Source organism: Dipteris shenzhenensis, chromosome 33 (genome assembly GCF_047967505.1).
Source record: "Dipteris shenzhenensis isolate YYH24624 ecotype China chromosome 33, Dip_SZ_1.0, whole genome shotgun sequence".
In the NCBI taxonomy this organism is placed as follows: Eukaryota; Viridiplantae; Streptophyta; class Polypodiopsida; order Gleicheniales; family Dipteridaceae; genus Dipteris; species Dipteris shenzhenensis.
The window spans coordinates 32,239,586-32,262,245 of NC_141628.1; the positions used below are offsets into that span (position 1 = coordinate 32,239,586).

The 22,660-nt window shown below is 44.1% G+C and overlaps 1 protein-coding gene across 1 annotated transcript in view; it reads right to left on the reverse strand.

The window, feature by feature from the left end:
* Nucleotides 1-3,242: 3,242 nt before the first annotated feature.
* LOC147879980 (alpha/beta-Hydrolases superfamily protein) overlaps nucleotides 3,243-22,660 on the reverse strand; it is a 59,218-nt gene continuing 39,800 nt past the window's right edge. Inside the window, exons 7-9 of the mRNA XM_087371808.1 lie at nucleotides 7,172-7,312; nucleotides 3,490-3,867; nucleotides 3,243-3,396 (exon numbers count right to left, since the gene is read on the reverse strand). Of these exons, the coding sequence (XP_087227934.1) occupies nucleotides 3,355-3,396; nucleotides 3,490-3,867; nucleotides 7,172-7,312 (561 nt within the window). The 3' untranslated portion in view covers nucleotides 3,243-3,354. The remainder of the gene's footprint in view (nucleotides 3,397-3,489; nucleotides 3,868-7,171; nucleotides 7,313-22,660) is intronic.

Here is a 22,660-nt window from a genome sequence, read left to right on the forward strand (position 1 = left end):
TGCCTGTATAATTGGTATAATTTGCTTCATAAGCTTTTGGAACTGCTTCGCTAATCACAAGTTGCTCTCATTAAATGCATGAAGTACTATCCACACTACTCAAACAACTCATTTCATGGTCTAACAATGTAGTACTTTCTTGTGAACAAATGGTGTCATTTGTTTGACAGGGCAATTGAAATTATTTTATTCACTATAGCCGAATTGCCATAATTTACTTGATTTGTGTAGACAACCCCAATGAAGCAACCAACAAACAACCTATTTTGCTAACCCCAAGCTACTCATAAAATGCATGAAGTGCAAGCAACCCATAATACTCAAACCACTCGTTCCATGGTCTAACAACGTGTCCTTTTATGTTTACGATTGGTATTTTTTGCTTCGTAAGGCAATTGAAATTGTTTTGTTCACTATAGCCAAATTGCCATAATCTACTTGATTTGTGCATGCAAACCTTGAGAAGCAACCAACCAACAATCTCTCTCTTCCTTTTATCAATAGGGCTCCAAATAGCTAATTATTGGATGGAATTTCACAAGCACAAAATTTCTATGGTATGAGACCAAGGGTTGTACAAATGCAAGCTTTACATATGGTATGAGACTATTCTAGGGTAGAATATTAACTACAAGAAACGTGATAACTAGAGCTAATCTCTTCATAACTATTTGCATTCATATTTAAGTTTAGTGATGATTAAAACAACATAGGTAAGTGAGCAATCATTACGTGAATATGCCATCGACATTTCAAATAATGAAAATGTATTGTGTATATCTGGTGTCTCATGAAAGTGGTGCCCATTGGTCTTGAGTCTACTACATTGCATTATTGTTGTCTTTTCTTAAAAGGCAACTCACTTCAAAAGATTATATTGGTCATCTCTTTTGATTCATATAATGTAAATGGAGTAAGTTGATTCCAATGTGAATTATTTCTTTGGTGAAGCAAATTTTGGGAAAGGATGCTTTTTAATTGATATGAAGTCCATCTTACATTTTGCTGAGCTCCTCTTTCTATTTATATCATGGGTTCCATGTATTGCATACAAGAAGATATGTACAATATTTGCTATGGAGATTAGTTTATTAAATGTGGACTACCATGGTGCTTATAATTTTCCATGCTATACAACAAATTTTGTTATAGAGGCTAATGTACAAGGTTAAGAACATTGAGGGATAAGAAATAAACCACAAGTATATTAAAGGGAGTGTGAAATCCATCAAGGGCCTAAAAAGGATCACACAACCTATAGACAATGTCAAAATATCATTATTGCTACCCATTTGTGGTGTTTACATTAGAGCCGTATTTTATCCAAAGCTTACAACATATTGCCTCAAGAAATGATAGCACATTGTCTTCAAAACTTATTGAAATCTTTGTAGCATGTTGTAATCTCTAGATTGTGTACTCGTGGCATGTTGTAGTGCATATGTGAATAGCTAATAATGAGAACGATGAAGGTTAATGGCTCTAATTGGTCTTTGCCCATCATAAGGATGTAGAATTGTTGCAAGTGCAATGCATATTATACATTTGCATGGGGATGGTAGCATGGCTAACATACGAACAACATATCTTTGTAGCATGTTGTAATCTCTAGATTGTGTACTCGTGGCATGTTGTAGTGCATATGTGAATAACTAATAATGTGAACGATTAAGGTTAATGGCTCTAATTGGTCTTTGCCCATCATAAGGATGCAGAATTGTTGCAAGTGCAATGCATATGATACATTTGCATGGGGATGGTAGCATGGCTAACATACGAACAACATGCCTTCTCCATAGAGATGGTATCCCTTGCCCACATGGTGAGTGAGAAGATGGTTATGCGCCAAGAAATTCACAAGGCCTTTAAATAAATACATAGCGCCATCATTATGATAGAACATCTAGGTAGCACGATGCAACATTGCAATGGGATGAAACATGTGTGTCCTACCACTACCATTGCCAACATTTAACTAGGCATTATCTATACTTTGCACATGATTCGAGAGGAAGGTACAAAGGATTCGAAGAAAATCATTGAACATCATGGGCTTCCCCCTAGTTGCCATAATCACTAAACCAAAACCCGAAGAAGCAAGCTGCAAGGCAACCAAGTTTTTTTTCTTTTATTGGCACTAAGATCATATGAGACGACGTGGCATCCTATCACTAGCCTATGCTTGAGCGTAGAACCCAAGGCATTTAGCTTAGGGATGATCTTGCACATATCAAGACCTATGGTTAGCTACAATCTCTCATCTGTTGTGTAAGATTGTGTCTTCACTTATCACATGTTAAACCAAAGGTGGCTATGTGAATAAGGACTTGATAATGGTTTCAAGGGTCAACATTTTGGAGAGGAGATAATAATTACTCAACATAGCTCACATACTCCACACACACAATGAGAAGGCATTAATCTTTTGGCTATACAAAATGTACACTCTTCTCTTATAAAAGTGTTACCTAAAGGTGGACATGACACAATATATCAAAAATTCTAATGTGGGTTGTCTAAGTGCATAAGTACCATTCACACTAGAACTTATAGCATATAATAAAAGGTTCTTTTTTTAAAGGGGAAAAAGGGATAAAGATCAAATGTACATTCCAAGTCAAAGCAGGTTGAGTTGAACTTCATGAAGAATACATACAAATTTAAGGATGGATGACATTTTGTTTCAAAGAAACACTGCTGAAAGTTCTCTTAAATAGAGAAAACATGAATGGGGGACTGATTGTATAACATGAGCTCTTGCCAGGATAGCAATGCTGCAGCTAAATTGTCACATTGTCGTTGGCACACACATCCTTGAAACAGTGTACATGTTTTCCACTTCGGGTGTCTTGTGCGATCAACATGATTTGTTTATTTTCATCACGCATAATTGCTTTTATACTTATCCAAATGGAGGGTTTTGTACCTATCCCCCATCGTACTCGCCCTAAGCCCACCCCTCCCCCCCCCTCCCCCCCCCGGGTTTAGCTCTCCCATGCTTTGTTGTTTGCTTTGAAGGATGAACGTTCTCCCCATCCTAAAACTGTGTGACCTATTTTTTCTTCTGGTACGTACTTCTACAAGCTCTGGATGGTTATCGTGAGGAAAAAGAGGATTATACTTCTTTGATGCTACAATCCTTCTATGCAAACACCACTCTGTTTCTGAAGCAAAAAATAGAGGCATTTTTATAAATTTACCTGCCCAGCAACTGAACTTTTTTATTGAAGATATGTATGAACTTTTTATTGAAGATATGTACATGATACTGGCAGTTTCAGTAAAAGCAATGAGTGATGTCAGAAAAACTGAATTCTGCAGGTTTTGAAAACATGAAACAGCTTTAAAAACAACTCAACCAGTAGTCAATAGCCAATCTGGCAGTAAGGGAAGAGCCTGTGAAACGCAGACAAAGCACGTTAATGTTACAACATAGGACTAGTGTGTGGACTAGTGTGTGGCAGTAGACAGATGGACAATACTCCCTACCTTTTGATCGAGAGGTTCACAAGAGCTCCATCCTTGTGAACAGGTTGAAGACAAAAGCATTAAGATAAATACATTGACAATCGCAAACTCATTGAGCTTAGCATCCCTTTCATATAGATCTTGAATGGAGTCACACGTTTGGTACATGATTTTTGACTCCAAAAAGTCCAGCTGTCCATCAACCTCATTTGATGAGCTGTTACTTGTTGCTGATGGTAAGGATCCTCGGCTGTCTCCTTTGGAAGACTCTGTTCCTTTCCTTGATGGCTGTGTATCATTCATTTGGTCTTCACTTCTTGTAGAGTCACCACTACTGTCTTTTGAAGCGGGTCCGCTTTTCCCAATAATTCCATCCACTCCAACTCGCCGCAAATGTAACTGTATATGGTTGAATTTAGAGCACAAGATACAAGACATGTCACTAAATTGAATGAAACAACCTGATGTGTGATTGTTGTCTAAGCATGCTTCATTACAACAGGAACATGACCAAAATTATTCAATTAGCAAGCATGCCTTTTTGAAATCAAGATCCTATTCCTACCAAAGTCAGACACAATATACATATGAAAGTGTCGATTCTGCAACAAATTATGTTACAGATCTATTTGCTCAGGGTAGCTGGAAAGGAATTCAAATGTCCTCGCATTGGTTTCAAATATCAACTGTATTGTGGTAAGCACCACCAGCACCCCTCTTTAGACCAGCACCTAATTTGAAATACACAATAGTATCTTTAATTGCCATCTCCCATTGTTAAGAAATAGCATTCTTGTTAATGGAGCCTTTCTTACCTTCTTGTTGGAGGGAAGGTATCTGAGGTTGCTCCCAAGTCTTTCCCTTCCATGAAGAACCTTATTTTCAATTTCCCGAGTAAAGAGCTACTACTGCTGTTGTGATTGAATCATCAATATCACAGCTGCACATCGCACTTACTATGATGCTTTATTGCTACTTCAGGAACATTTCTGATTTTGTATTCATGTAGACTACAGGAGTAAATTCTCATCAAACAAATTCCTTCCTACGGTTATGTTCATCAACACTTGTGCTGCATTTATCAATCAAGCTATCTTACTTTTGTAAATTACAACCCCACTCTATGCCAATTGCATCTGTAGCACTTAGCAGATCAACAAGATCCCGAGTATCATTCTTCACAATAGAGCCGTAGTACTCATTCATGGCTTCCAAACATTTTGGTTGTATGAATGCTATACTAAGTCATTAAGGAAAAGTTGATATCCCCCCTACTCCTGCATGCCCAAAGGAGGCACAAAGCCAACATTTTGTCAATCAGAGACCAACATTGTAGGACCATTTTTTGCAGTGATAGCACTCGAAGAATAAGGGCATGCAGATGTCTTAATTCAGCTCACTGTAGTAAACATGCTTTTGGCATTGCCAATCTTGTCAAGGAATTTGTTTTTGGCTTGCTGTATTACAGATGAGGGCATGAAATAAGTTCTATGATGAAAATTTTCTTGTGAAAGGCATCAAGGACGTCTTCAAGGTTGTTGAGATGATGTAAACAGGTGGCTCCTTATGAAGCTTATTGGGTATCAAATCAAATGTTTCCTTTTTTGCAATATTGAATCAGATGCATGTGCTCAACTTCAACAAATTGAACAGATGCTGGATCCAAGTTCCAAGATATGCATCTGTAATGGTTATTTGACCATGGACAAAGCTTGCCGGTTTTACGAACCCTGTGGGTGGTAGGTCAGCTGAAGTACAGAACCGCTTATACTATTTCCAGAGGAAGAGGATTCAAATGATGGCGAGAATGAGGGTGTTGATGCATGAATTAGAGCACGAAATGATGATGGTTTCATCTCCATGCAGTTCCACGTATGCTAGTGGTTAAAGACTTCTATGGTATCTGAAAACCATGGAAGATAAACAAAAAATTAGAAGAGCGAGAAAGTGGTGTGGAAGGATCTCCTTGGAATAGCTCGCTGTGGTGGTCAGAACCAGAACCTCCAATGGCTAAATAAGCATTTGACTATCATTATCCCTTAGCCACTATAGCCAAGTCCCACTCACCTGGACCCTGTGGTCTACAAAAACCAGCACCTCATCCTGCCCCCTTATAAGTCCACAGAGCCTGAGAAAAGTGGAAAGATAACTTCACTGGTAAGCCCTTAACAGCGTGAAGCTCTACCCTATCCCTGCCTATATTGAGCAGCCCACCAGGTGAAGGCTACTTGATGTTCCCTCAGTCTCTCTATGGACACCAAATCTTGAGGAGTCCCTCTATGGAGGCCGATCTCTTGTGAGTGTTAAGTGCCTAGTCCCTTTCTTTGAGAGTCCTGGCATAACTAAGGGCTTGCTCCTAGCAAGTATTGCTGCTCCTCTAGATAGCCAACAACCACCACAAAGCCTATCCAAGTTGGGAGGTCTATTTGAGTGATGTGCTTCCCAACCTCCTTTCTATTTGAGTAATGTGCTTCCCAACCTCCTCCTTGTATATGAGCCTACGAACTACATACCTCTAGGTGAAGGACTACGGGTAAGTGACCAGCGATAGTCGTCCCTGCCAAGACACCCATGAAACCTCCTTGGTCCATGGACCCAGTCCCCAACATAGAAGTGATCTAGTCACTATATGCTCGCCGCATGAATAAACAAGATTGTCCAAATACTGCTCGCATCACGAGTCCCTGCCTTGAATGGACACAATAAATTACTCCTACCGTCCTCTCTCTACAAGGGGATCTATGAGAATGAGGCTCCTCAAGCTTATTTGTGTTTTCCAGGTTGTAAGTCTCTTCCAACAATCCAAGAGTCCACCTCAAGCAATAGGCTCATAACTTGCTGACACAAGGGTACTTGTTACTGTCAATAAACTAGAGCACAAACATTGAAGATACCAATCTTGAGATTCCAACGCTTCAGGCCAACCCAAACTGCGCTACCAATAAGCTGCTCTCGATCTTTCAGGCCTGAGAGGAACCAATTGATTGTTGACCTGATAATTTAATACTATATGCCATTGTGTATACCGTTGATTGCTAGGGTATGCATTTGGAATAAAAACTCGTGTACAAATTTTCTTCTTTTAGTACTTGAAAACTGCACACATCAAGCTATATGGGCAATGTGCTCACAAAAACTACCAACGGAGACGCATAGAATGAATAAGTGTGTTTGAAGTGGAATCTATTTCAGAGCAAGCACAAGAGGTAATCGTGAGTTTGAAGCCTTCACAAAAAGAACGTTGAATTCTAGTCATTCCAGATCCTAAACTGTAGATGCAAGGGTCCCCTACCCTTTGAGAACCATACCAACGTCATTTTGACTTGGTGCCTTCTGACTATTTGCATTTTGTATTTCCTTGATTTAAGAGAAAACTATGGCAACAAAGAAATATACTGCTCATTCCAGTCATGGATGAAGATTTTAGTGCATCTATTCGGCTCTGCACTACTGCTGCTTTCAATATGAAATAGTGGTGTCTTCACATAACATGTGACTGCTGAAGTTGAAATTTTTGGTGCTTGAATAATCACGCAAGCTACAAGATTCTCGCATCCGTTACCATTATTCTGGATCATAAAGTGTCTAGTTCTTTATTATGCAACGATTACTGATGGTGGAAGCCTTATGACTACATAAGCTTTCAAATTAGTAAATTAGGATCCCACTGAATCTACCACAATAGCAAAGATTTAAAATTCACCTGCAAGTGAAGATTTACTTCATCTGGTCGTGACAAAAAAGGGAAGTCTCCTCCTGTCTTTAGCAAAGCTCGGCGAGCACCCAGATAACGTGTTCCCACTTCATCTCTTAATTCAAGAGGTATTGCACAGTAGTCATTTGTCTGTACATTGAGAGACATTGTTCAATCTCTCTCTCTCTCTCTCTCTCTCTCTCTCGTGCACCCCAACCCACCCAAAATAATAATAATCCTAAAGACTGGTCTTAAAGGATGTAACCAAGTTCGATTTTATGATGTTGTGGCCACACAATATCAGCAGGAAAAAGTAGATAGCTTGTAATAACCTTGGGCACTCATCATGAAGATCTGACTATTTATTTGTCCTATGGTCCTTCCAAGGATGTTAGCAATCTCTTCTCTCTCTCTCTCTCTCTCTCTCTCTCTCTCTCTCTCTCTCTCTCTCTCTACACACACACACACACACACACACACATATAATGATAATACTAAAGCATAGGTATGATCTATAATAATTACGAGAGTTGCTTTATGCACTCTCTAGAAGATGCTCTGTGCACTCCCTCTCTCCTCAGAGATGATGAAGTTTTCTTTGATTTGTACTTTGTCTCATAGGCCTGTGAGGCCTTCCGCAGACGTTAATCTCTCTCTCTCTCTCTCCCTCTCTCTCTCTCTCTCTCTCTCTCTGGCAAAGTCCGGGGAGGGTCAAGGTGGACAGATGAGATCATGAGCACTATTGGGGTCAAACAAGGGTGTCCTTTATCACCCACCTTGCTTGGCCTCTACATTGACGAGCTTGAGACAATTATTCAGGCGCCGAGGGGGGGAATGGATGCTCTCTAGCTGGCATGCTGATCCGAATATTGCTATATGCACATGATGTGGCACTTTTGTCTTCATCAGCAGAGGGCCTCAAGAGACACCTTGATGCACTACAGTCCTTTTGTGAGTCCCATGATTTGAAGGTCAACCTTGGTAAAACCAAGGTCATGATCTTCAATACATCTCGAGCCGTTATGCACCGGGAGCAATTCACGTTTGACGGGTTGCCTGTTGAGATTGTTTCGTCATATACATACCTTGGGGTTGTCTTCTTTGGACCTATCTTCACAATGAGACCCGCAATGCAGGCCCGCCTGAGCAGGCGATACACTTCATTGGCCAAATTAGAGAGGCAGTGCTTCCGCTCATGCTTTCAAGATCCGTGGACCAAGGGATTGTTGTTTAACTCCTTGGTCCCTCCAGCGGGGATGTATGGCAGCCCTTGTTGGGGTCCGGATCTGTCAGATATAGAGTGGGCTCGTGTGGACCGGCTACAAGTTCTCATGCTATCGCGGATGATCCGCTGTAAGCCGTATGTCCCTCACCAAATCATTCAAGCTGAGTTTGGGTCATCCCCACTACAGCTGGATGCAATATTCCAAGTTATCGCCTACCTATAACATGTCAGGTGTACGGGGACTGCACTTCTGGGTGCAATAGATTACCATGGCTAGCATTGTCCTCTTCTATGGCCCTATCAGCAGTAGGTGACCAGAGATGGTGGTATGCACACACACAGAGATGGTTTGAGCGACTGGGGCTCCACATGAATTGACTCCCTCCCTTCCAATATAGCATTGACGCACCGTTCTCTCCTCTCCTATCACACGAGATCAACTAGGTCATCCGCAAGGATCTTTTACAACTACACACATTCCAAACCTGGTTGGGACCGAGCGAGCTTCCAGTGAAGCTCAGCTTCTACATCGATCATTGTTTACATATCACGGAGGAGGGTTTCATTGACCCACCAGGATATACGTAGATCCACTTACCCTACTCACTGAGGATCTCTATTAGGCAGTTGGGTCTTCTTCACATAGACTGCGCATTGAGAGTGGCAAGGTAGAGGGTCTACCCCAGGAGAGGCGCATATGCACATTATGTGACACAAGAGATTGAGTCGGAGGAGCATTTCATTTTCAGGTGCCCAGTATACTATGAGATCCAAGAATGCTTCTACTGCCTCTTCCAAGACAGTTCCGGCGTGTTGTCCCGATCTCTTCCCTATCCAAACCAAAGATGCTTGGCGGCTTTCATCCATGAGGCAATTAGGTATCGCAAGCGTCTACTTCGATCATGGAGACAGGAGCAGACCTCCTCCTTGGTAGACTCTTCTCATAGCTCGACCACGGAGTTCTTTCAGCCAGAGCATGTGGATCCCCATACTACAAGGCCCTGACATGATCGGGATCCAAAGCTAACGACACAACAGCTCAGACAGAGGGTTGACGCACAAATTACACTTAGGGAGATCTCCTCTCTCTTCAGAGTCGGGGCTCAATCAACAGGGGTCATTGTAGCCCTTGTTAGGCGCAAAGCTATGACCAGGAGACGACACAAGACCATGCCCGCGAGCGGCCAACAGCACTCTCGCCGACTTCATGCTTCCGCTGTCTCATATACCTACATGAATCCAGAACATTCCCAAACTCATCCTCTAAAAACACAACATAGTGCGATTGAAAACCATAAACTCCATCACGCATAGCAGGGACTAGCTACTATGACATCCCCACTGACGTCATCAGCGCCCAACAATGGGTGTAGACCATAGTATAAAAATATGCTCTCACACATACAAATCCACACACCCACCTATACTTGAGCATCCATTTATACAAAGTCTTCATACTGAGTTTCTGTCGGCACTCCGAAGGTCAAGGGCAAACTCAGCCATGATGAAGGCTAGCACTAAAGGAGAAGCCTTGATGACCTGATGATGATGATACCGATGTGTAGTCGATCACTGTGACATGACTTTGTAGTACTTAGCACTAGCTTTTGCATTCTGCGTTAGTGTGGACACTCGTTTAGTAGCTCCACCCTCACAGTTTGTTTGTATCAGGATTCTCACAATCTCATAGGCCCATCGATCTTTCGAAGACTTAAATAAACTCTCTCTCTCTCTCTCTCTCTCTCTCTCTCTCTCTCTCTCTCTCTCTCTCAACCCTACCCCCCTCTCTCTCTCTCTCAACCCTACCCCCCTCGTTCCATCAACCCTGCCCGACTCCCCCCATCCGTCTTGCTCTTAGCCCCGCCACACCCGCTCCCCCTTGCTTTCAACCCCGCCCTGCTCCCCCTGCTCCTTGTGAACAAAATGAGAGCAAGAGTGAGCAAGAGAGTGAGCTGAATGTAAGTCTGCTGAGTAGTGGATTGAAATGAAGTGAGTACAAAAGAGAAGTGAGGGGTTTTGTCTAAGTGACAAAACCCTATCTTATCCACTAACCGTAGTTAGGGATTAGACTGTGGTTGGGGGAAAAAACCTCACTGAGGGAAAAGTGCCCCTAACCCACTTATTACATTACATTGGCCACTGCCTAGAATATGATAATAATTCTAACACCCCCCTGCAGTGCCAATGTGGTGTACAAGGTAGTGATCAATCACCAAATTTAGGGCACTACGAAATGCCTCAAACTTCTCACGTGGAAGTGCTTTGGTGAAGATGTCTGCAACATTGTCATGTGTACTGATCTCCCCTGCATGCAACTTCTCTAACATAATGATAATGAACCTCAATGTGCTTCGTGTGAGCATTGAACACAGGATTCTTTGCCACTACTATAGCACTCTGACTATCAGTGAGAATTGGAGGACCCTCTAATAAGAGACGAAGATCAGCGAACAAACGTCGCAGCCAAACACATTCAACTGTTGCTGTGAAAGTTGCCCTGTACTCAACTTCACATGAGGAAGTAGCCACTATAGATTGCTTCTTGCTCCGCCAAGAAATGCAAGCTTTGCCCAAATAGACACAATTACCACTAGTGGACTGCCTGGTATCATAGTCTCCAGCCCATCTGAATCACTGTAAGCATGCAACTGCAAGTCACCCCCCCAGGGAAACATCAAGCCATATGACTTTGTGCCTTGCAGATAACGAAAGATGCGTTCTACAGCCTACCTATGTGTTGTCTTTGGGCTGTGCATATATCTGCTCACCTGAGATACGGCATACTGAATATCGGGCCATGTATTGCACAAATAGATGAGGCATCCAACAGCCAGGCTGTAAAGTGTGACATCCACTGATTCACCTGCATCATACATAGTAAGCTTCAGCCCCTGCTCCATGGGAGTGGCTATAGGCTTACAATCATACATGTTGAACCTATCCAAGAGCTTCTGCACATACTTGGATTGAGACATAACAATGCCACGCTTGTCTTGTATAAACTGGATATCCCCAAATAAAAATTTAACATGCCCAAATCTGTCATGTCAAATTCAGCTTTAAAATCTGCAATTATTTCCTCATTTGACCCTGTGAGCAACATGTCATCTACATAAAGAATGATGACCAAAATATCCCCCCCATCCTTCTTGATGTAGAGGGTGCTTTCCGTGGGACTATTATGTAACCCCTTACTTGCCAGGAATGCATCAATCTTGGCATACCATGCACGTGGGGCTTGTTTCAGCTCATATAAAGCTTTATTAAGCTTGCAAACCTGAAGTGCATTGCCAGAAAGCTCCAATCCAAGAGGTTGTTTGACATAAACCTCTTCCTGCAAGTCCCCATAAAGAAAAGCTGTTTTTATATCCAATTGATGGACATTCCAAACAAAATTTGCAACCATGGCAATAACTGACCTGATGATGGTCATCCGAGATGTAGGAGCAAAAGTCTCCCCATAATCTATGCCCTTCTTCTGTGCATAGCCTTTGGCAACCCAGCCTTGCCTTATACCTGTCAATGGATCCATCTGGCTTCCTTTTCACTTTAAAAACCCACTTGGTATTGTAGGTGCATGGAGTGTGGAAGCAAGCACAAGAGTCGAAGCTAGGAGCTGAAGGTTGTCACATCAACTAGAATAGTGGAAATGAAAGTACAAAGTACATGAAGATAGACCCTAGGACTAAGTGTTCTAGGTGTCACATAGGACTAAATGTCCTATGTGGCATAAAAGACACTAAAACACTAATGTGCCTATAACTATGCCTACAAGGCACATACCAGGGCCCATAGGGCATCACTACGACCGGGAGAAGATGGCCTACAAACCGCCCTCCATGGTATGGGCTGAAGTATTCTGAAAACGTCTCAGAATACCTAGTATTTTCTGGTCATGGTGGCACATGTTCATCCAAAAGGATATAGCCACCTATGAATGTACAAGGTATGTCAGATCATGTAACAAAGGGAACCAAGTGTAAAGCCTATCAAAAGAATTCGAACTTGGGACGAGGAAGTGCCTTTGTAAACATATCTGCTATGTTGTCCTCTGGGGGAAGGTAGGACAACTCTATGTCTCGTGCTGACAACCGCTCTTGAACATAATGATAGTGAACTTCAATGTGCTTGGTACACGCATGAAACACTGGATTACGTGCAATGGCCAAAGCACTCCGGCTTTCAGTGTAGACCATAGTGGAGGATGTCTGGCAAATACCAAGATGTAAGCAACTGTCGAAGCCAAACACACTGTACTGTAGTGGTGAAGGCTGCCATGTACTCAGCCTCACAGCTGGATGTGGCAACTGTTGGTTGCTTCTTGCTGAGCCAAGAGATACATGAACTGCCGAGCAAAAAACAGTTGTCGGCATGTGACACTCTGGTGTCGGAACAACCTGCCCAATCACTATCCGTGTAAGCATGCATGGTAAGTGAACCCTAATCACCATAGAAGAGGGCTAAATCCTAAGTGCCTCTGACATATCTGAAGACTCTATTCACTCCCTGCCAATGCTGTGAACTGGGCATGTGCATGAACTTGGTGAGCTGGGATACTGCAGACTGTAAGTCAAATCTAGTGTGGCATAAGTAAATGAGACATCCAACAGCCTGCTAGTAAAGAGTGATATCACATGGTGGGCTCCCATCATGAGCTGAAAATTTGAAGCCAGGGTCCACTAGAGTAGAGATTGGCTTGCAATCCTCAAACTGAAAACGATCAAGGAGCTGTCCGGTATACTTGGACTGTGACATCATGATACCCCCTCAACATGAGTAAACTGAATGCCCAAATAATAGTGCAGCTGTTCCATGTCTGACATTTCAAAAGCTTGCTGCAATATGCTGAGTATCAAGACCCGTGATCAGCATGTCATCCACATATAAAATCAACACTAAAAAATCAGATCCACTCCCACAGACATAAAGAGTGGGCTCTGTGGGGCTATTCTGAAAACCAAGGGACAGTAAGTGTGCATGAATTTTGGCATACCATGCCCTGGGTGCCTGCTTCAAACCATAAAGGGCTTTTCTCAACCAGCATACCTTGTTTTCAGAACCAACAACCTCAAAGCCAAGAGGTTGTGTCACATAAACTTCTTCCTGCAAAACCCCATGAAGAAAGGCAGTCTTGATGTCAAGCTGGTGCACTTGCCAATGGTGATGGGCTGCAATGGCAATAACACATCTAATAGTAGTAATGTTGGAAGTGGGAGCAAAGGTCTCCTCAAAGTCAATGCCTTGTTGTTGGGCATACCCTTTTGCAATAAGATGGGCTTTGTGTCGACCTATGCTGCCATCAGATTTCCTTTTTAACTTGTAGACCCACCGAGTACCAATGGCATGCTTGCCGGGAGGTAGATCTACTAATTCCCATGTGTCATTTTTGGCAATAGATTGTAGCTCAGCTCTCATTGCATCCATCCACTCTTTGCTATCAAAAGCATCTTTATGGCACAAAGGCTCTTCATTGCAAGCTGTAGCAAGGAGTGCAAACTCAAGAAAGTGACCATGCATCTGTCTATTCCCTAATCTTGTCCGGGCAGCAAGAGGTTGATCTTGTTTGCTATCCCTCAATGTGTCAAGAAGCCATCTCGGAACTTGCCTTTGCTGTCTATTGACAGCTCTTTCTTCAATCACTGCATCATGAATAGTGGGATCATTTTGTGCTGGAAGAGAAACCTGCAAATCAGTATGGGGTGTTGGCTGATCATTGCTTGTTGGAGGGCCTGCAAGAGGCTCATGTTGCTGGTCAAAGTCTCCCTTTGAGGGAAGCAGAGGTAACCAAGAGTCAAAGGCATCAAACATGTCAACTTCTGGCTTAGCTTTGCAATCCACAAGAGGAGAAGCCGAATGTTCAGCAAAGAATACATCTCTACTGACAATAATCTTCCCAAGACTGAGCATCATTAGCAGTAAAGAATGCATCAACTTTGGAGGGATCAAAGAAGCAATGGACAGCCCATGCCCAATCATCCTGGAGAGCATGTGCATGTGAGGCATCTGCTGGCTCGTGGGATTCAATTGCATGCGAGGCATTGACTCTCAATCCTACTTTCTCTTTCTCCGAAGCAATGCGCTTCTTGCATTCTGAAATTCCATGCCCTGGCTTGCGACAATAGTTGCATCTTTTCTTCTTTGACTTATCTACTGTATTTTTAGATGCATTGGAGGAATTGAGATGTTAGGCGCATATTTTTAAATGTGATCGGGCTTGGTACTATAGGTGCTTGGAGTGTGGAAGCATGCAGAAGAGTCGAAGCTAGGAGCTGAAGGCCGTCATGTCAACTAGAATAGTGGAAATGAAAGTACAAAGTACATGAAGATAGACCCTAGGACTAAGTGTCCTAGGTGTCACATAGGACTAAATGTACTATGTGGCATAAAAGGCACTAAAACACTGAAGTGCCTATAACTATACCTACAAGACACATACGAGGGCCCATAGGGCATCACTACGACCGGGAGAAGATGGCCTACAGGTACCAATGGCATGCTTACCTGGTGGCAAATCCACAACATCCCAAGCTTGATTTTTCTCAATGGACTGCAATTCATTGTGCATGGCATGCATCCAATGCACATTATCATTGGCTTCTTCAAAAGAGTCAGGTTCTTCTTCATCAAGAAGAGTACCTGCATAAGCTGTCTCAACTGAAAGAGCCCCCCCTGCGTGCCTTAGTGCACTACGAGTCCTGCCAGACAATCAGGCCTCAAGTCTACTCTCCTTGCGGGTCTCTAGCAACCAATTCAGGACTACTGTTTTGGCTACGTGTATCTCTTGACTCTCTTACCTGACAACTTCATCCACACCCTATGGAGGTACAAAATCAGCCGGTGGCTGAATTGGGGCATGTGGATGAGGAGGAGGTTTCTGTAAATTTTGATTTTCAGCATGAGCCTCAAGTGGGGAGCCGAATGCTATAGGAAGCATCCCCTCAAAAACATCATCTGAAGAAGCTGGATTAGTAAATTCAGCATGTGTATGTGCTGAATTCTCTGAAAATATAACATCTCTACTCAAAAAAATATTGCGAGAAGCAGGATTGTAGAGACGATAGCCTTTGCTTTGTGGACTGTACCCAACAAAAATGCATTTAAGTGCCTTATCTGAAACTTATGTCGAAACTCCACAGGCACGTGGGCATATACAACACAACACAAAACTCTGAAGTGATCCACTGAAGGCGTTCTCCCATGCCATGTCTCATAGTGAGCGATTGTCTTCAAAGTCTTTGTGGGAGCCCGATTCAAAACATAGTTTGCACACGAGACCTTCGAGCCAAAACCTGTGAGGCAACTTTTTACTAGTAAGCATGCATCTATCCATCTCCATAAGAGTGCCATTATTACGCTCAGCTTTACCATTTTTCTGAGGTGTAAGCCTCACTGTAAGCTGATGCATGAGCCTCTCTCCTTCAAGAAAGCCTCAAACTCATGAAACATATACTCCCCCCCTCTATCTATGTGAAGTGTCTGCACCTTGAGTCCTGTCTCATTCTCAACCATCACCACAAAAAGTTTAAAATGCATAAACTATTCTGATTTTGCCTTAGGACCATAGACCCAAGTGTAGTTGGTAAAGTCATATATGAATGTAACATAATAGAGATAACCACCAAACGCAGGTGTCCTCATGGGACCACAGACATAACTGTGAATGAGCTGTAATTTGCGTGTAGCTCTCACTGCACCATCCTTCTTAAAAGGAAATCTATGCATCTTACCAAGGATGCAACCCTCACATGCATGAGGAGGTGACTCCAAAGGAGGCAATGCATCAACCATAGCATGCTTCTAAAGTGTCATTAAGCTGCCATAGCTCATGTGCCCATACCTGGCATGCCATAACTCCACATTCTACATCGCAGTAGTGGGAGTGCTCACTAAAAGTGCAAGATCGGATCTTTTTTCATATATGTCAAGCTGAAAAAGACCCCGATACAAAGTGCCAGACACCATCAAAGCATAGTCATTCTCTTTGTCTCTGACTGCACACTTAGCATCATCGAATATAACCTGAAATCCTCCTCTATTGAGAGAGGACACTGAAAGCAAATCCTTCTTTATACTAGGCACATAGAGAACATCTGAAATTCTAAAATCTGTGCCATCAGTGGATGTGAGGATGATGTCCCCCACTCGACACATTGAATAAGAAGAGTTATTTGCACAAGTCACCTTCTTTTTAGTAGGTGGAGGATGCAGAGATGCAAAAAGGCTCTTCTTAGAAGTGGTGCTTGGAAGCACCACTATCAAAATACCAAGTATTCATTGTTTCATTGACACACAGAGAGCATGCATCCTTTGAAGGATCATAACTGCAAGTCAAAAAAGTATAAGGATCATCCTCAATAGTGGCTGTAGCATCTGAACAGGTACAGTAGCAGATACGAGAACTGTACGGAACAGCACGGTGCACGGAACAATACAGCTGACCGTACTGTTGTACGTATGAGCAGCGTACGTATGGCGGCGCTGATGCAGACTAACACGTACGGATCTATACGGGCTGACTGTACGAAATCCATACGCTTATATGGATGGGAGCTTAAGGCAGCAGCATACGGACGAGACCTGCGCACAGTGTCCGCCGATGGCTGTACGTCAAGCTTGCAAATCGTACAGACTCAACTGTACGGACAGCGGCGTCGCACGTGCGGGTACAGAATCGTTACTATTGTACAAATGGCGGCAGATCTCGGGCAAGGAGCTTGCAGGCTGGGAACAGGAGGGCAGGCAGGGTGAACCTATTCTGATACCAAATGTGAACAAAATGAGAGCAAGAGTGAGCAAGAGAGTGAGCTGAACCTAGGTCTGCTGAATAGTGGACTGATGAAGTGAGTACGAAACAGAAGTGAGGGGTTTTGTCTAAGTGACAAAACCCTATCTTATCCACTAGCCTTAGTTAGGGATTAGACTGTGGTCAGGGGGGAAAACCTAATGAGGGAAAAGTGCCCCTAACTCACTTATTACATTACATTGGCTACTGCCTAGAATATGATAATAATTCTAACACTCCTAGCCCCCGCTCACAGTCTGCTCTCCCAGCCCAGTCACACAGCATGCTCTTCCCCTCTTAGCCCCCCCTCCCCCCCCCCCCCTTCTACATTTTGCTCCCCCATGCTTCTACATCCCGCTCCTTCACATTCCCAGCCCCTCCATTCTTGCATCTGCACTCCACCCTTTCCTGCCCGCTTCTGCATTCCGGGCCCCCCAGCCCACCCATTCCACCTACATTCACAGCCCCCCCTTGGCCTTTCCTAGCCCCCGTCCCTCCTGACCATTCCGTCTCTCTCGCAGCGCCCCCCTTGACCATTCCCTGCCTTTTTCTTGCCAAGAAGGGCCCCCTCTCCATCCTCTTAGCTCAAGAAATCACCGTCATTGTGCTCCTGCAGGAATAGAGAAATGGCAATGAGCCCCTCTCCCCCTCGTAACTCAGGCCAAACTGAAAATAAAACAGGGAAAAACAGCACAACAATATGGCAAAAGGGGAGAAAGGACAAAAGAAAGAAGAGAAGCCAAAAAGCCAAAGAACAGTTGAAGGTCAACGACATCAACAACCGCCACAATCACAGAAGTCTTTAGACAAACAGTACGGCCGTGCAGAAGGCAGCAGCTTCAGCCTTAGCTTCAGTGTCTGCATCATCATCATCATCCTTGACAGCAATACCATCATCATCATCATTGGGATTAGCTTCAGTTTTGACATAGGCATCAGCACCGGCCTCGACATGCCCTTCTAGTCCAACCTCCACCCTACCCCCTTATGCCCCCTTACAGTACTCCACTTTCTTGTCATCTTTACCTTATAGCCAGCACCCTTTCCCTCTATAGGTGGGCTCACCTCGGCCACCCCACACTACTCTCAGTTCTTTGTCATCTCCACCCCTATGCCTCTATCCCGTATCCCACTAACTCAGTCCCCCTTCATACCTTACCCATACCAGTCACATCAGCCACACTAGATTCCACCTCCGGCTTGGGTGTAGCTTGTCATCGAGGTTCATCGCCCACTTGCAGGAGAGATGAAGCAGGATCATTTTATCCATAGCCTCATCTAGGAGGTACTGCAGCTCTGCTGTATGGAGCTCTATGCCTTAGCAACAGCCCCTAGCAGTGAGCCAACAATGAAGACACAGACAGCCACCATGCAATTGGCCATAAGGAAGGCCTCTAGATGGGTGGATGTCACGAAACAAGAGAGCCTATAAAAACCACCATTTCGACCATCATTCTTGAGCAGCAATAGAGAACCAGTAAGTCTCTCAACATCAAAATTAGGGGAACCCCTCGTTCCTCCACCACTACCATTGATGATGCAACCAGTTTCGTGGCTACCACGTTGCAACCAGTTTCGTGGCTACCACGTTGGCAGTATGGGATTGAGGGCACATGGTGCCTTGGACGGGACCCACTCTAGAGCAGCCCTTGGACATTCGATTTAGGTACACTCACGCTTGCCTTGAAGCACTACACAAGCGGACGGTTCTATGGGACTACCCCTAAATCCATTTTGATGAGGACCTCACACCTTTGCAGATAGAGGAGAGATGCAGGACATTGCCCGCAAGGAGGGGAAGTGAGCTGTGGTTCGAGATAGGTGGCTTCTGATAGGCCCCTGACAAGGATCTGATGTGGTCCTCCGACAAGGTCTATGAGATTCAGAGCACCGAGATCCTGACTCGTGTTTTTTGGAACTGTAATGGTATCTTATAGTCAGGTTCAAGGAATTTCTCGACATCATACACAGGGCAAGATACAGTTTTCTACACAAAGACACATCAAAGCCTAGAGTGCCCTTTGTCTGTAGTCAATGGGATACACATGTTAGGCAGCGTACTCAGATGAGAATAGGGATACAGGTGGAGTGCAGGGATTGGAAGGAGTGGAGTACTATATAGATCATCCCTCAATATGATGATCTTTCTCGAGAGTCGTGATACACATTCCAGATTTCTGTGTGTTTAGAATCTAGACAAGACCGAGGCTCACATTCACTAGAGAGAGACACTCAACCGCTGTGCTTACTGAACAATAAAGCGAGCAACACATATCTGGAAGAGAACTCAGATGTACAGCCCTACAGCCAAAACAGCATATATATAAAGGTAGATACTTAAGTAATGCCAACAGGTACCAACACCTTCAATAAACAACCACTGAGATAAGGTACCAAATCTGTTTCCAATTGCTGCACCCTCTGAAGTAGAGTCCTCTTTTGCCATGTGCCTCTCTGTGTAGGCTTCAGTAGCTGCTCAAAGATAGAGCATTCACGCAAAGTTCTTCTCTAGGGTCCTGCAGACAAAGGTCCCCTTCTTATGCTCTTCTACAGGATGTAGGTATGCATCCAGGCATGCTCCGGAATGCTGAGACTCTGGCTCCTGCAGAAATTGACGAATCTGAACTCAACATTGGGTCATATATCAACCTTGTATGTTGAGCTTGGTGGCCCCATGGGCTGCCATGAAACTAATCTAACATGGAGATACATGCATTGCCCATGACCCTGCATGGCTTACTGAGCGTCGTGCAGTGGTAGGGCTTGCCGAGCAATCTCCCTGTCTCAATCAACAGCTGTTGGGATGAGACCTGAATCTGCCCAATGGAAACCCAATGGCAGTCCTTAGTGCATGTGAGACTCCTATGTCCTCCAAGAACTGGGGTCTAATAATCACTCCATCTCAGGAAGTGATTGCGGTAGAATTGCATCTTCGTGGGAAACTCCTCGTCCCCCCCCCCCCAAGTCCATGAGGTATAGCGCTCGAGTAGATCCAACCATTTGATATGGTCAAACTCATCTCGTGGGATCTGAGGTTGCACTAACGGTTATGCCAAGAACTTTCTTTATTCTTTATATTTGTGCCTGGAAATCCCCAGATACCCTCTATCCTACGGCTGTTCCTTCCTGATGAAGGGGGAATAGGCTATTTCATTTGCCCCCCACTGAAGGGCTGCATCTGTAGGGCTGAGATTACCCAGCCTGCATTGGGGCTGGGGCTACCAGGGGATCGCTGTGGTAACTGCACCCATGGAAGGATGGGGTACGAAGGAGCTTGCATGGATGATGTCTGCTGAGACTACTGACTAGGTACTGCTGCTACTGTAGGAACTGTAAGAACTGCTGCTCATCCTGCTATAATGACTGATGCTCTGGAGTTTGTTGCTACTGCTGAACTGATCCATCTGAATGAGGGAAAAAGCCACCTTTTATAGCCCTGAAGGCTCCTGCAACTAACATCTCAGAGACTGGTCTGTAAATGCCATTTTTGGCAGATTAATCTGGGAGTTTACAGACTGGATCTAAGCCTATAAAAGTCTGCTGCAGATCCCTATTGTGTTCTGGCCAATCTGTTCTAGGTCCCATAAATAGCCTGGACTGGCCTAGACTGGCTGCTGCTAGCCTGTCCCATACATATTACTGCTACTATCTGCTGCAAACATGTATTCAAGCGCAGACAGATGCCTGTGACAGGGGTGTCAAAGCCGAAGGGGAGGCGTGTCTATTGAGTGGTATCCCGCTGTGGCGGGGGCCGTAGTGTCCGTGATCTCAGTGTGACACCCCAGCTCGGACGGTCTCCTCAGAGTAGAGCAGGGATGGGCTGACGTCTATCATGCGTGCTCTAGTCAACCTCCGCATCAATGAGGGGCTAAGAAAGGGCTAGGGCAGCCTGTATTGGGCTGTTCCCATGCTCTTTGTTGAGCTTGGTCAGCAAAGCTTGACTACAAGCCAAGCCATTGCCTAAGCTCCCACTCAAGAGCTTCAAAGCCAACAACTGCGCCAAAAGGGCACAGCGTACAAACGCTCACCCCCAAAAGAGGCAGCTGCGTGGTGTCCCAAAACTGGGCGTCGATCAGATGGCGATGGTTTGGGGATGTGTAGGTGTGTTGGGGGGTGGATACGAAGTCCATTAATGTCTACAGAAGACCAAAAGGGTCTATGAGAGAGAGAGAGAGAGAGAGGCAAAAGAAGCCTATGAGAACTATAACTACGCACACCATATGAACCTGACACTCCATGATTGGTGGAGCTAGAGAAGCTAGTGTATCCCTAAGACAACAAATTTGAAAATACAAAACACAACCACGACAGGTGAGCGTCCACTCTAAAATAATCAATCATGTACTGTTTGTAAGTGAGGTAAATGCTATGTGAGCACCATTGGGGGTATTCCAATGTATTTAAAGCATGTTGGAGATGAATTACTAGCATGCTCTATTTGTCTCAATCTGTCGACATGTGGACATTGTGATGCAGGCTGCAGCCTTGCATTGTGACAAGTATATATGTGCCTTGCATGGAGTACGGACATGAAGCTCCCGTGTCTATGCTTTTGCATATTTGGCGCTTCAGAGTGTTTGCCTATGCATTGCAAACCTCTTTGGTGTCCACTCTTCAAAAGGGCTCTATTTTGCAAAAATAGCTTGTGATCCTCTACTATTGAGAATCCTGTCTTGCTTTGTGCGTCTATCCCTATGTCTGGTGTAGTAGTCAATGCTTTGTCTCATGATGAGGAAACCATTCACAATTAGGCAGTGTTAGTGTTCTCAGACCTTCTAGAATCTAGAACATCTCATCCGCACATGTTCTTTTTCTCCACTCATGCAGCCAATTATGTCGATGGTCATGTGATATGACCATATATAACGCACATATAATGTATGGTTGTAGGGGGAACTACAGATCCACACATCTTTGGCCACGGAACCCTCCTTGTTAGATGGATCCCAAGTATACCCATGTACTAATCGGAGGCCCCTCTCCAAGCTTTGGTGTGGTGCCATAGCCCTTGGAGCCTAGGCAATGTCAGCATTCTGAGACCAAACAATCTAGAAAGAAAACTGACGCTTAGTGTTAAGCAAGAAACCACAGCGCCTTGCAAGACACGAGCAGGAACTCTTGAGCATTCTACATAGTACACAACAGTAACTCCCAAAATCTTGCAAACTCTTATTTTCTACAATCTTTTCAAATTGTCTCCAAAGCAAAAAACAACAGTATGAGGGTTTCATTATCTGTGGTCAGTGGGGCTGTTTAGGCTGCAACAAGAGATTAGTATGTTTAGCTTCATCTAGTCTGTCCCATATATCCAGTTGGGACTCCAGAGGACATTTTACATTTTACGTCGCTATGTGTGAAGACAAGGCCAGGCTCCTTGGCATACAATCTTCAGCTGAGCACGCTGCCGATATTTGCATGTCAGTTGGGATCAGTTTGCCTTGGATGAAGTATCTATGCAGCTACTATACTTTCCAAACAAAAAAGATCGTCT